The sequence below is a fragment of the Hylaeus anthracinus genome, unplaced genomic scaffold, assembly GCF_026225885.1.
Source record: "Hylaeus anthracinus isolate JK02 unplaced genomic scaffold, UHH_iyHylAnth1.0_haploid 3, whole genome shotgun sequence".
NCBI classification, from domain to species: domain Eukaryota; kingdom Metazoa; phylum Arthropoda; class Insecta; order Hymenoptera; family Colletidae; genus Hylaeus; species Hylaeus anthracinus.
Genome location: NW_026535284.1, coordinates 2,248,293 through 2,262,611, shown reverse-complemented (window position 1 = coordinate 2,262,611; position 14,319 = coordinate 2,248,293). Strand labels below are relative to the sequence as shown.

The following is a 14,319-nucleotide window of genomic DNA, read 5'->3' as shown; positions in this document are numbered from 1 at the left end:
CCAATATGATAAGCATAGTAAATCTTAATTTTTGTTCGTCACTCAGTAAACCATCACGTTAATTATTTATCACGGTAAACTATGACATATAAAATTTTTTTAAATCTCCGTGGAAAAATTTGCAGCTTTTATAGGCCCGATTATAAAATAGTGTCATTTTAGTTGCATATTAACTTTTATTTCGATTGATGTTTTAATCTCTTTCTTTTCCAACACTACATTTTTATTGAACAGGGTTGACTTCAGAATTCAACCACGTTGATCAACTTATCAACGAGTTTTCTATGGCGAAACGATTGTTATTTCGCAGAACCTGAAACTATTGTCCAATGATCTGCGGCTTCGGGGACAAACGATTGCCTGCGTGAACTGTTCAAGCAACGTCGAGGCTGTCTTGAAGACCGTCGCTCCAGACCTGTGAACCTAACCAAAAGGAAGGAAACACATAGTGAGGCAAGAAAATCGCGTTGCACGTGTCTGCAATGCGTACGGAGGTGGCGTGGATCCAATTCGATTCGGCCCTTTCCTTTGCCGAGACTCAATACCATTCCGATACAGCAGTGATCACTACGGAGCAACTTATTGCTTTCACGTGATTCTAGTCGTTCGAGTTGCTCGAGTACATAATATTGTTCGAATCGATTTTTCACGCGATGTTTCATGTACAAAAATAGGAATAAAACTGCTTTCACCTATCGAAGATGATGTCGGCTTCCTTTACCTCTCCTTATTCATTCTATCTTCGTACAGGGATTTGCAAAGAATCGGATTTAAACTATGACAATATACAGGTATTCTTTCAGAATAGTGTTTTTCAAACTGCGGTCCACTCGTGAACTTTCAGAAGAATAATAAAGGCGTGTTATAGCAGATTATTATCCTCTTGAGGGATACCGACACACATGTTTAATTTTTAAATTCTTCTTTATATCATCGCGTGGAAATAGTCATTAGAAGCGTAAATAAATATTTACAATTAAATTTTCCAATGACATATTACAATAACATCGTCACAAGATTGATAGGTGTTGTAGGTAAATATTACCATGAATTTTGTTAATTTGTAATCAAATGACTCGCCCCCCAAGAGATTAAGCAAAAAAATATGATACCATAAAGAGTACTTAATATATTTGATGTCGTTTTACATACATTTATTTGTACAAGCATTTCCTTTATGAATCTTATTAAAATCTAAGTACAAAACAACTTTGTTTATCGTGCAGTTTTATCTTTGGATAACTAAAAGGTGAGTTAGAGCTTCGATGGCACTGCAATCTTAGAAGAAGAAGCCGACACACGTATTAGATGATCGTTGAGATACCTGGGTCGATTCGGTGGACGCTCACGATGTGGTCGTTCATAGTTTCGTTCTCCATTATTATCCAGTAACAGTACTTGCAATATCTTCGACGATGAAACTTGACGTGTGTCGACAGCGACAGTAAAGTGGCAATTTGCTCGCGACAGAAATTGCACTCGAATCCCAATGGTCGTTGCTCTGAAATCTGACGTTCAAACGCTTATCAGTTTAGTCTGGACTTGGAAAAAACTGCGTGGCTATATTGTAGAGAGAAAGAAATAACAGGCACAGGTATAAATGAGGAATGTGGTACTATAGGTAAGTAAATTGTGAACATTGGCAAGTAATGTTGTCTTACGAAAACCAACGGAAGGAAAGGTCTTCCTTTCCCCGAAAAATGTATAAGGTGTTTATGAAAAATGGTTCAAAGTGAGTGATAAACGTAAATTAATTTTAAAAATCCCCAGGCTCAAAACTTGCATTTATTAAGTTGAATATTAGTAAGTTTGACGTAGAAATATTGTACCATTAAATTCAGTGTTGAAAATCACATGGAAGTACAAATTTTCATCTTAAAAATAAGTGGTACTTAGTTTCTTTCATCATCTCTTAGATCCGTCGAGTATCGCGGAAAATACTTATTGATTGAGAATCAGAAATACATATATTAACTTACATCACGTGTCATCTCTTCATCGTATCATAGAATAACATGTCTATAAATAACTACAATAAAATTGCTTACATTCGTGGCGTCACCGCTACCGCCGACGTCGCTCTTTTCCGAGATCACCGTATACTGCGGTACTTTCGAGTCCGCCGTTTGTTTGCGTCGCAGCTGTAGTGGTAACACGATTGGCAATTTACCTTCTTCCAACTAGAAGTACGTTGTTTATTTACTCCACGTATTTGCGTCAAAACACCGATTCTCATTATCAGATGAAAAACATCCACGTTTCGAAGACGCACGAGAGAACACGTACAGTAACGACCTCGTAGAGTGTCTTGATGGCATCGAGACATTTTACGAGAGAAGTGACAATCCAAGAATTGGATCTCGTTATCCAATTCATTTGCTTTTGTACACATCAGGAGGAGCCAGAGTAAAAAGAGCGAAATCCAACAAGACACATACAAGAAACATCAGGAAAAATCAAAAAATTCGTTTTGAATATTTTTCAAAAATTTAACTACACGAAGCCATTAAGCATTTAAAAATACATGAAGCCATGGTATTTTATATTCGCTAATATATATATATGAAAAAGAACAGGCGGATATATAAGTAGCCTATAAAACAAGTAGCTTATCTTTAAAAGTATGTGAATTTTGTATTAAAAATATGTATTTAATTTGTTAAGATATGTGTAAGTAATAGCGTCAGAAATTAATTTAATATAGTTAAAAAAACTTCCAAGAAAAACGCGACTAAAATGAAAGGAATCGTGGAAAATGTTGCAACGAGTTTAACATAATTAGTTCAAAAGGGATACATTGATGAAAAGTATATTGAAAAACATATTAAAAAGCGTTTGGTAACATTCTCTTCAAACCCTTAATGTTCAAAATGAATTGCATTTATTCTATAACGTAAAAGATAAAAATAAGGGCTAGTTTAATTCCATAGTATTACTTCGTTGTGATTGTTTATACATATGCTGTATCTAATGAGTTATAAACGAGAATGTAAATAATGACCTACATTGATATATATATATATACGTGAGATGTATGAGATGTACATCTTATACTGCTGAAAGTTATGTTGAAGCACAGCAGACAACAACGCAACATACCACAGTGGTCGCGCGAAAAGAATGAGACCGGTGATGGTCGTAGGTTTTGCCACTGGTAAAATTGCTGACTGGGGGGCCATTTGATCTCATTATACAGTCTGTCTAGGATACATTAGGTAAAACAACAACGCTCGGGTCCGCAATGCTAAAAGAATAACGAAATCTGGACGTGTCGCCAGTCAAATTCTTTTCGTGCGCAGACTATGTACATGTTTGTATACAAATGGTAAAATATCGTTAACAGATGATACATTTGTACGCTGCGTACAAACTGAAAGATATTGTTCATTTAGGATCGTTTAGTCCAAGTATTAAGGGCGTATCCTGAATTAGGAGGTCTAAAAAAAGCGGTTTTTCGTGAATTTTTTTAGGATGGAAAAAAATAATTAATTCTATCAAACTTTTTATCCTATTTTCATACATATTTGAGTAGTTTGTACAAATTTTTTCAACAAGAAATATTCAAATTGAGTCGACTGTGACGCATATTTGTAGAGCACCTCACAATTAAAACCTCCTATCGGCGGCAAAGATGCAGGTCGTAATTTTGGTTTGACACAAAAAAACCAAAAGTAATTTTCATTTTCATACATTTTTCTTCTATATGAACTAAGAAAAACCCGCAAAAATTGTGAAATGTGAAATTACTGCAAGTTTGAAAAAAAGAACGAGTTGTTTGGGTGAAAAAAATCAATTTAACTTGATAAAAAAGTTGTTTAAAAATTGTTTTGTACGAATTTTCTTAGTTCACATAGAAGAATAATGTGTGAAAATGGAAATTTCTTTTGGTCTTTTTGTGTCAAACCAAAATTACGACCTGCGTCTTTCCCGCCGATAGGAGGTATTAATTGTGAGGTGCTCTACAAATATGCGTCACAGTCGACTCAATTTGAATATTTCTTGTTGAAAAAATTTGTACAAACTACTCAAATATGTATGAAAATAGGATAAAAAGTTCGATAGAATTAATTATTTTTTTCTATTTTAAAAAAATTCCCGAATATCCGCTGTTTTAGACCCCCTAATTCAGGATACTCCTTTAAGTGTTTCTCTTGGATTCTTTTTTACAGAGAAGAATTTATGTAATATTTTTAACTTTGAGTATATCTTAGGTATGTGTTAAAGTATTTGGTATTTGGTAATTTCGATCAATTCATTTCTCAATGTTAATATTCTTAATATTCTCAATTAAACAAAAATTAATAAAATTTTTGTCTCTGGAAAAAGTTACGAAGAACATTTAGTATTTGCCTTCCTAATGTGTTTCCTCTTAAAATTCAGATTTTAATTGTGCATAGATAACATCATATGTTGATTTCAGATATAGTAAAATTCTTGTATATCCATCAGTATTGTATAATACATATTTAATTAATAATAGTTTAATACTGGGCCCAATAGAATGTTCTACATTTTAAATATCGCAAAGCAATAATCACAATAGGTTAGATATATCCGAAATTAATTCTTATGACACAATGGTGTATGTTTACATAATAAACAGTAGATTAATCTTTGAATTGATAATCAAGGACTGAATTGAAAATGGGCAATTATACTATAGCCTACGATGACCTATAGCCATCTAGCGGTGAATGGACCGAAATACACTTGCAGTTAATTTTGTAGTACCATGTAATTAATCATCGATTTCCTGTCAAATTTTAACCTGAAATTTTGATCGAGACCAACCACAGGCTACATAGTGGTACAATCACAGAGAATATCTCTATGGGTATATTATATGTATATGTACATAAGCATAAAGTACCTCGAATATATATCGATTTAGTAGGAGTCACAAAAGTTACTATTTATATATAATAATTTTACATACAAAAATTACTTACAAAAATTACATACACGTAAATAATATAAGTAATTTTAAATAATGTAGATAATTCGTTACTTTTCAAATGCAAATTTCAAATGCTAATTAAAATATCCTTTTTGATATTTTAAAATGCCATTTTGAAAGTGTTCAGGTCTGAAATACTGATTATTTTATATTTTTTCGTGATCTTTTCATAGAAATTTCTATGAATATTAATATTATAGATAAAACAGGGGAGACACGGTATCGTGGTTTTCTTTCTCTTTTTAACTATGGTATGACCGAAGGTCTAGTTCTCCTATTCTATCTATAATACCTCTATAGATCCTCTACATTTTACGCAAAGTGATACGTAAACCACGCAAAATATAGTGCGAGATCATTATATGGAAAATCATGGCAAAGAGTTGAGCGAATTTAAGTCCACTTAATATACACAATATACACAAGTAAAAATTACTAAATGAATTCACTATATTTGTATATTAGTTTCTATGCATTAGTGAGCTTTGGCTCACAATTGGTCGAATGTCAGTCATAAATCTTGTTCGACTAATCATAGGTTTCGCGCCTACCGCACATTTTTAGTACGAATAGGTCATTCAAGTCGTGACTACTGTTTGTGAGAAGGGAACTACTGTTGGTGGAAGTTACCAAATGTTAATGTGATTGTAAAACTAAAATAACAATAAAACGTTTTTCATAACATTGCGGGTTTAATCGTTAAACGAGATCCGTGAAACAATTTCGCCGGGCAAAAACGACGCCATGACGCATGTCGATCTGTTGTACCAGTAGCGTCACCTTCGTTTCAAATGTTCTTCCGATATTCTATTCTCATGTACGAATTCCATCAATAGTGTTCACACTAAGTCGTGATTAAAACAAGCGAGAAGAAGTGTTTTGTGCAAATTGTGTACATAATTGAGTCAGGAGAAAAGTGACCAATGACAATGAACGCAACTACAGCTTACCTTCCTAGAAGATTGAATCGGAGGACGAATGTCGTATACGAAATCCTTCTTCGTCATCTTCTCGCTAATATTTCGATTGCAACGCAGATTATACTTCGTTGCATCCCCCGACATCGAGTCTGCCGACGAATTTCTGCAGCCTTGGTGAGTGTTCATATTTTACAAATGCACCCATTTGTTTCCTAGTCATATGTTTAGATGCTCGTTTGTTAATCGTGCACAGAATCGTACCTAAAACTTTTCTGTCCTTGTCCTGCTTTTTGTACATACGAAACAAAAAATGTAACAAATTTATTATGAAACGTATTTATTTGTCATAATGATAAATTACAGATAACCCTTAAATAATAATAATTATTATTATTATCATTAATAATAATAGTTCTTTTATAGATTCATAGAGATAATAAGATTTTCCTAGCAAAAACTAGGTTCTTATTTATTTTTGTTACGCGTTACTTTGTTTAAAGGTCATTAAAGTATGAATCGTAGTCGCTTAATGCCGATGAAAAGCCGGCAATAATACGAGTTATTGCGCAATGAAAGTTGCCCATAACAAAGAATTAACACGAGCTAAATTGTCCTTAACTTATTCCTCGGTACAACCCGCAAGTTTGTCAAGAATAAAATTTTCTCTCGAGGTTGTTAGCTGCACCGTGTCAGTGTTAAGATTATGGAAATACGCGTATATACAGGCGATTTCTCGCGTGCCTTAGCCGTTAACGTTCATCCACCGTGTTTATCGAGCAACTACATTCAACAAATAAATAGTCGTTTATGCTATGGCGCGCGATTAATTTCATATGACTAGAGAATCGTGGTATTGGAAACTAGAGGTAAGATTACCACATACAGATTCATATTTTGCAATTAAACGCAAGAATATCCCTTTTTTCGTTTGTGCCCTAAACAATTTACACAATTCGTTTGCCTTTTGCAACGCAGAAATAAACGTTTCGAAGGAAGGCAACTTTGTGTTGTAAATTTCAGGCAGGAAGGATTAGTTTCAATTTTTTACAATAAGTATTTTCCACATTGCTACTGCTAATGTCATTCCGAAATGAATATTCTGAGAAATTTTTACTCGTAATCGTAGACGTCCTACGCATAAAATATACTCGTATTTAGGCCTTCGACATTAGAGTAGGCATTTTTCGAAATTGTTGACCTTACTACGCCAGTTTAGTCACGCAACATTTCGATACTGTATTTACATCGATAACACAGATTCTTAAACGTTGAAGCTATACCCTTGATAATAAAATAAATCACGAGGTCGTCGCCATTGTAAAGCGGATAAAAACATTTTATTCTCTTAAAGGTGATGATATCACTGCACGAATTATTCAGATACTATCCCAATGAGTGTTCAAGTCGTATGTCGATTCTTTACTATTTCTTATAGAGGAATCTTGATGTAACAGCAAGGGTGCCCTCTCTTGCCTAACTTCTGGAAGCGTAGCAAGTTCTTGTACAGGACTTCTTTGCCATATACTTCTCGTTCCCATTTCTTGAATGCCCCTCCTTTTAATCTGGAATTTGGAAAAATTGAACATTTCAAAGTCGCTTTGATAACGGTATTAGAAATAGTTTGTTGAAAAGTGTAATGTTAACCGTACTTGTCTGTGATGAAGTTCATGCAGGTACAATGTAGATAAAGACATATCGGCAGCAGTCAATTCCAAAGGTACAGTCAACTCTGCAGACAATTCGTGGCCCGATCCAAAGACGGACGCGCCTAAAGATTGATTGGATATTCCTTGTTGCAATCCATAAAGAAATCCCTTTTCATTGTGTATTGGACCCTCTGCTTTGCTCAAGCCGCGTCGAATCGCGTGCGATAACATGTCCGATTTCATACTCAACGATTCGTCTACCACTACCGAAGCGGCTGAAGTACCAGGTTGGTTCACGAATACGTTGCTCGCACTCGGTATACTTACTTGATTCACCATTGTACTTCGAATAATGTTCGAAACTATGTCATTATACTGAAACGAAAGAAAAAAATTAAATTTTATACATCTCATCGAAACTCCTCGACCGACATGATACTTACGCTAGGTCCCAGACCAGACAAACTATTTAAACTTGACAGGAGAGGATTGATCTCGCCGTGTACACAGTGTACTTCTTTCTTAGCTCTGACCCTTAAGGCTGTTACAAAATTTTCGGCGTGACTTGGCGGTTTCCATTCAGGATTCGTTAAAGTAAAATGTATAAGGGATAATTCCGTTTTTCCGTCTTCCGCCTGCGTGTACTGATTCGACTTTGGAATTTGAAGTTTCTCTGGCTCCAAGCCATACCGATTGTCATATCCCGCACTGGAGTCTTCGATGGGGCTTTGTGTCACCGTTTGCCACATTGGATTTCCATGCTTTCGTACGTCCATTTGCGCAAAGCTACAAACATCACCCACACCTGTGACTTCGATCGTAAAGTTTCGATAAAAGTCGACGATATCTATGGCTCGATGCCTCATGTGGAAGCACAAAATGAACGGTGTAAGTAGGGGAGAAATTAATTCTTCTAAAAGATGAACTGCACGATACTGAAACAGCTGTGCCACCTGCGCTCTTGTGGTTTGAGTGTGAGCATGGCCCCGCCAGCTATCCGGTCTGTAATGTGTATGCGCTAGGACAGCGGTGAGAAGAGTCTCTGGACACCAAACTAAATTTTCATCGGGTATAAATACCCTCGCTCCTGCTACCATCGCACCTAGTATGGTCATGGTAGTCAGTACATGTTCCACCGTTAGAACGTCTTCATCGTATACGGTTAATATTAATAAAACTGCTAATATACTTCCAGCCACGAAAGCAACGTTCTTTGCGATAACAGTCATAATTGGAGATGTAAATATACTCATGTACTTTGAAGCTGGACGGTATGCACGATTGAGCCGCGCGTTCAATTCGTGATCAAGTTCATTGAAGTGACGAAGATACAATCGACCGTACAAAGACCACATTCTCGAACCCAAAGTTCCTGGCTCTCGTTTGATGATCTATGATTGCGACAGAAATTGTTTTCAATATGATTATCACTGTTACGATGAGTAATATGAAGTGAAACATCTGTCAGAAAAGTGTTGAACTACTCACCTCTCCGTAATTGAAAAAAGAATAGAGTATCTGCCACAGTAGAATCAATGGACAAAGTAGAAAATTCGCTATCCCTACACACAAGATATGTTTGGATAGCGTTTTTGCAAGTTCCTGCCTTTTGTTCAGTTTTTTGTAATCTCCTTTAAGGTGCCAATTGTTTTCAAACGGAGACCACGGCCCCCCTATGCAAAAATAGCTGACAATGAAGAGAGAATATCGTTTTAATTAATGTATATCTGAATGTGTAAAAACTTACAAAATAGAAGCAATTCCATATTGTACTTTAATCCTCTTGTCATGAAAATAACTTCTCCTATAATAGGGACTTTGAGTCGCACAGGTAGCAAGGATTTATTTATCATAGCCACCATGTAATTTTTAAACCTTAATATTCTATGGTATATATCTAATTCAGTAAGCTCTCTTTTGTGAATACACATTTCTTGTTCTTTCTGCACTTCTCTGACTCGCTTTTGAACTTCATGCCAGGTCAGGTTATCCAAATCGCAATCATCGATTTTGAGAGCTGTATTAAAAAACTGCTTTATATCCCAAAACTGCGTGAAATGGTATAAAACTTTTACTAAACGTAAAATCCAAAAAATTGCAGCTACTAAAATACAAATCCATGTGACCAGACTCATAGACGATGTACACTCGCTGGTTGACAATATGGCGTCGTTTATCGACGTTTTGTGCGAGGTGCTGTTAGTTACTTTATCCCTGAAAAATAAACAAATTACATTTCTATAAGCATTCATAAGAGGTTCGTTCTTAGTGTTACTTGTAACATATTATTGATAAAACCTTACTTAAATAGTACGGAATAATCGATGCAATGAAAGAGAAAAGTCGAAAATGTAACTACAAAAATGAACTGTCCTAGTTCAAGCATTTCTTGCAACATCATACAGGCGAATCCATGCTTTTGGTGATAATGGTACATTCTTGTAAAAAAAGAATCCAAATCTTCTATGTGATTCCATCTGGCTTTATTCCCCTCTGGTACTACATGGATCATAACACCAGACTCCTGAGGTGTTTCTTCGTGCTCATCGTCATCTTCTCCATCTCCCTCCTCCCCTTCATATGGCTCCATACGTTGATAGCTGCCATCCAAAACCGTTGTCATCTATAAATACAGTCTAATTACTACTCTGCTTCATGATTTTTAAACAACAGAATGAGACATACGTTTTACATAAATTATGCAGGCAGAACACAAAATTTATAAGGTATCCAATTGAAACAAATGTTTGCCATTGAATAAATGACAAATTTGAAAATGTGGATGGTATGGTACAAAAATATGTATAAAATGTAATGTAAGGGGCAGGACACTACGATGCCTTACCGTCTTTGCTCGTCGGTTTGGCTCTACACAAGTAATGACAGTTTCTCGTTTCATTCTTTCATGTCATTAAGATTAATTAACTACCGTTCGATGGTTGCTCCGCAAGCATCTAAAATGTGAGCCACCATAATTGCATATATCAACTGACTATTTCATTGTCTCTATCCAAGACAGAAAAAACAAGACTGTCGCAAACCCTTCTTTGTCTACCCCTTTTCTTGCACCACAAACAATACTTTTAACATTGCTCTTATCTGAAGATTAAATTGAGATATTTCCAAATTGATTACAAATCCAACAACGGGTTATTCTGCTTGTTTTCTCCATGGATATGCGCAACTAAAATTTTGAAACGTACTTTTCGAACCGATATTCATTGTGACGCGTTCAAAACATGCATACAAAATTGCCGTATGAATCACTGATATATTGTACGCGATTTAGTATTACTCACAATATTACATCGATAATTTCGAGGAGTACGAAACACGACGTACGAATAATAATTATAATAGCTGGACGAAAAGTGTCAAAAATCAAGAAGTCGATCAACAAGTGACAAAAATTCAGTCGACTCGGCGATAAGACGATGCGTTTCATTTTTGATGTATTTTTTTCGAAATTTAATCGAAGTTCATTGAATATGTCAACAATGTCCAGCTTACGACGTATCGTTCGTGCGTCGAGCGTCGAGCATCGCTTTGTCTTTGCTATAGGCTGACCTTTATTCGCCGAAAATAGAAGCGTCGTAGACGCAGCAGCGAAAGCGATACGAATGTTTGGTAACACAGCTGATCTCCATAAACAAACCATCCTGCCGTACCTTCGTTTTTCGCGACTATCGTCCAGCTCTCCAAATTGACGCACACTTATTCCTACTAGCAGCAAACTCATGAATCCTCATTCACATATTGACCGCTGTATGAATGATTATTATTCACTATTAATTTAGACATTAAACCGTTAGAAGCGTTCGACTAGGTGTCCGTGTCTCACCATCTTCACTAAATTTTGCTGCTATTTGTAGTTCACCTCGTTCCGATTGTCACGAACCGTGCGTTGATTGTTGGTACTATTATCTGCACCGTTACTTCTTGACCAATTGGTAACAACGTTTTCTCTATAACCTTTATCGATTATTTATTCAATCGCAACTGAAGTGTGGAGTAAAAAATGTTTTACCGCACTGTGGTGATCACATACAAGATATAAAATATATTTCATCTCACGGGAGGCGATGTCTCACTAGTAGAAGTTATTAAAATATCGCGAGAAATCAGAGAAAAGTTCACCCTCAAGCTCAGCTAAAGTTACGTTGACAAAACTTTAAATAAAAAATGAATATGTATCTATATACATATATACATTTATATACTTATTTCTAGTGTAGATGTCCATCTAAATATACAGTGGTGTGCAAAAGTTAGGACAGAGTTCCGGACAGATAGATTTGTCACTTTATAATCCTAAATTGATATCTAAAGTAACTTTAATTGATATTAGGTATAAGGGTACGATAAATAAAGAAAAAAAGAAAGATATCATATCGTAACTACATGTTTAAAAAATTGGTGGACTTGTGTATTCAAATTCCGTTTTCCTTTTTTTGAATGTTTTTATTACGAATACGTTTTTGAATATTGTAATAGATTTTTGTATGAAATATCTCGATACTTTACACAGTTCACAATTTGTTTAGTTTCTACAAGGCGACCACTCCTTGAGCGAAAAACATTCTCCAAATCATTAAGTTCCTTGCATCATAATTTACTGTTGGTATTTGATATTTTACATTATTTCGTTTTCCAATTGAATGTTACACATGTTGTTTGCCATCATTTCCGCGTAAATTAAACTTTGACTCGTCTGAGAATGCATATTTTTCCAATCTTTTTGAAATTTAGATATTCTATGTGACGGAAAACTTAATCATACCCTTACACCCAATGTTAGTTAAAGTTATTTTAGATGTCACTTTCGGAATATCAAATGAAAAATCTATTGGTCCGGAAACTTTTGCACACCACTGTATGTTACGGCTCGTAACGCTCGGGCCGGTCACTGCGGTCATAAACCACCAATGACTCGATGGTACCCGCATGACCGTGGCGATTCTGTATGGGTATTCTTAAAATACCCATTGTCTCAAAATTTACTGTAGCCCCTGAAAGAACAATTTTCAAAAATTCACAATACGCTGCGATCGCGTGAAAACGTGGTAAAACTCTGACGTCACCAACTACATGATCGCACCCTACGACCATCGCAAATCCATCTCTGCACCCCTACCCCAAGAATATCTTTAGATGAAGTATAGGGGCAGAGATAACAAAGCGAGTGTCTAAAGAAACCTGAAGAAACATATCAGATTCTCCAGTACGCTTGGCTAATTGTAAAAAATAACATCATCCAATACTTTGCACTCCGGATTATATTTTAATTTTGTTACCAGAAGCTCTCAACTGTTTTAAAGTAGTTGTTTCCAGATAGTTACGTTAAAAAATATAATTGGAAATTTTCGTAAAAGTACGATCTTACTGGTTTCACACACGTCCATAATAAATCAATATGTAGACATATATCTACACATATTATATTACATTCACAATACTCGAGAAATGATTGTGGCAACAACGCTGACTGTTACCGTGTAACTTCTTTACGTTTAGTTTCAAATTTTAACCCTTTGCTCTTGTTGAAATTTTTGCCAAGACGAACCAGCAACTCCAGACGGTTTCGCGAATATTCGACGAACACAAACAAAATATTCACGGAAATATTGAAATTTGCCTCCTGTGTCATTAGTGAAAATAGTTTTCATGTATACCGTACAAAGAAACAATACTTATTTTGAGAGTGTAATACTGTGAGACGAGTGCCAAATTTTTATGTTCTAATAAAAAAGCTGAGAATCACTGGTAATTGCACATTAAAAAATGTAAATTATAATGTGAAGAAGTAATTTACCTCCTGTCCGTATCGGGCCCGAGTACAATGGTCCTCTGAGACTGAGTGGTCGGAATGGCTACTTAAAAAAATGAAAAGAAAGTAATTTAACCCTACCTTCAATATTTCTTCAAAAGATATCAACTGTTGAAGGAGTCATAACAGCTTTTTCTAATGTAGTGCGATTGAAAGAAAAGACAGAGAATTGGTCCGATAGGCTCATATGATTCATATTTAATCAAAAAACAATCAAATGAAGTTTTGTTAAAATCTTACATTAAATAAATCCACGAAACAATTACATTAAGTGTTTTATTTGACATTTACTTTAAAGAACAGTTCCTCGATTGTTACTTATTTTTAACCATTTCTTTTTTCACTTTACTAATTACATAAATACATTTTTCAAGCTCTGTTTAGATTTACATTTGGTTTTTAATTAAGATATAAGGTAATTTAAATAATAAAAGGAAGAATCAAATTTAATCAAATTACCGTTATATTTACATTACTTTTGCACTTTGTAATTTTCAAGGATATGATAGCTTTTGAAACAATTTTGACAAATTTAATTAAGTAATTATTTCGTTCGAAACTTCAGGGAGTAGGTTTCTCTCTTTAAACATGAATATCAGCCGATATAAATATAAGTGTCTAATATTTTTCAATTGAGTGATGTTCCTCGTAATTGATATCAACCTCGAGTTCAAACCTTAAATTACGAATATAGTTACAGTTATTGTTATACTACGACATTAATCCATAACTTCAAAGCGTTTCTAATTAAATTAATTTCTAAGAGAAGCAATAAATCTAACATTATGCATTCGTTAGTGTAAAAACAATAGAGACTAACACATTCTACGTTACGAATTAAATTTTTATCTAAAGAATAAATATGATTTTTATTATTTAAAATCTATTTTATTCCTTACGTTGCAATAGTATCGAACCATTTGTACTTTTCTTCGACAAATGACACTAATTTTCACAGAAAATGTTTAA

At 34.8% G+C, this 14,319-nt stretch overlaps 3 protein-coding genes across 6 annotated transcripts in view; 1 reads left to right on the top strand and 2 right to left on the bottom strand.

Moving 5' to 3' along the window:
- Positions 1 to 697, top strand: part of LOC128894243 (sodium-independent sulfate anion transporter-like) — a 31,757-nt gene extending 31,060 nt beyond the window's left edge. The window contains exon 11 of the mRNA XM_054155883.1: positions 311 to 697. Coding sequence (XP_054011858.1) covers positions 311 to 421 — 111 coding nt within the window. The 3' untranslated portion in view covers positions 422 to 697. The remainder of the gene's footprint in view (positions 1 to 310) is intronic.
- Positions 698 to 1,106: 409 nt separating this feature from the next.
- Positions 1,107 to 6,063, bottom strand: LOC128894298 (uncharacterized). The gene is made up of 3 exons (XM_054155962.1): positions 5,908 to 6,063; positions 2,049 to 2,180; positions 1,107 to 1,508 (listed from the first exon to the last, which is right to left on the bottom strand). The coding sequence occupies exons 1-3, from the start codon at positions 6,061 to 6,063 to the stop codon at positions 1,305 to 1,307; spliced, it is 492 nt and encodes a 163-aa protein (XP_054011937.1). The 3' UTR covers positions 1,107 to 1,304.
- Positions 6,064 to 6,203: 140 nt separating this feature from the next.
- Positions 6,204 to 11,384, bottom strand: LOC128894220 (autophagy-related protein 9A). Of its 4 annotated transcripts, none has more exons than XM_054155819.1 (8): positions 11,091 to 11,384; positions 10,369 to 10,477; positions 9,827 to 10,146; positions 9,271 to 9,737; positions 9,012 to 9,196; positions 7,967 to 8,914; positions 7,527 to 7,898; positions 6,204 to 7,439 (listed from the first exon to the last, which is right to left on the bottom strand). In XM_054155819.1, exons 2-8 carry the CDS (start codon positions 10,420 to 10,422, stop codon positions 7,254 to 7,256), a joined length of 2,532 nt encoding a protein of 843 aa, XP_054011794.1. In that variant the 5' UTR covers positions 10,423 to 10,477; positions 11,091 to 11,384; the 3' UTR covers positions 6,204 to 7,253. The 4 variants fall into 4 exon arrangements, with proteins under 4 accessions (XP_054011794.1, XP_054011795.1, XP_054011796.1 ...); XM_054155820.1 differs by having other exon boundaries at positions 11,192 to 11,384; XM_054155821.1 differs by lacking the exon at positions 10,369 to 10,477.
- Between the last annotated feature and the right edge of the window lie 2,935 nt (positions 11,385 to 14,319).

Bases quoted from the DNA above. Each gene is read 5' to 3' on its own strand.
- LOC128894298 (XM_054155962.1), bottom strand. From the start codon at position 6,063: ATGAACACTCACCAAGGCTGCAGAAATTCGTCGGCAGACTCGATGTCG. The intron at 2,181-5,907 runs GTAAGCTGTAGT...ACGTACTTCTAG, and splicing joins CGATTCAATCTTCTAGGAAG to TTGGAAGAAGGTAAATTGCC. The intron at 1,509-2,048 runs GTAAGCAATTTT...TTTGAACGTCAG, and splicing joins GTAGCGGTGACGCCACGAAT to ATTTCAGAGCAACGACCATT.
- LOC128894220 (XM_054155819.1), bottom strand. From the start codon at position 10,422: ATGAAACGAGAAACTGTCATTACTTGTGTAGAGCCAAACCGACGAGCA. The intron at 9,738-9,826 runs GTAAGGTTTTAT...TTTATTTTTCAG, and splicing joins GATTATTCCGTACTATTTAA to GGATAAAGTAACTAACAGCA. The intron at 7,899-7,966 runs GTAAGTATCATG...CTTTCGTTTCAG, and splicing joins TGTCTGGTCTGGGACCTAGC to TATAATGACATAGTTTCGAA.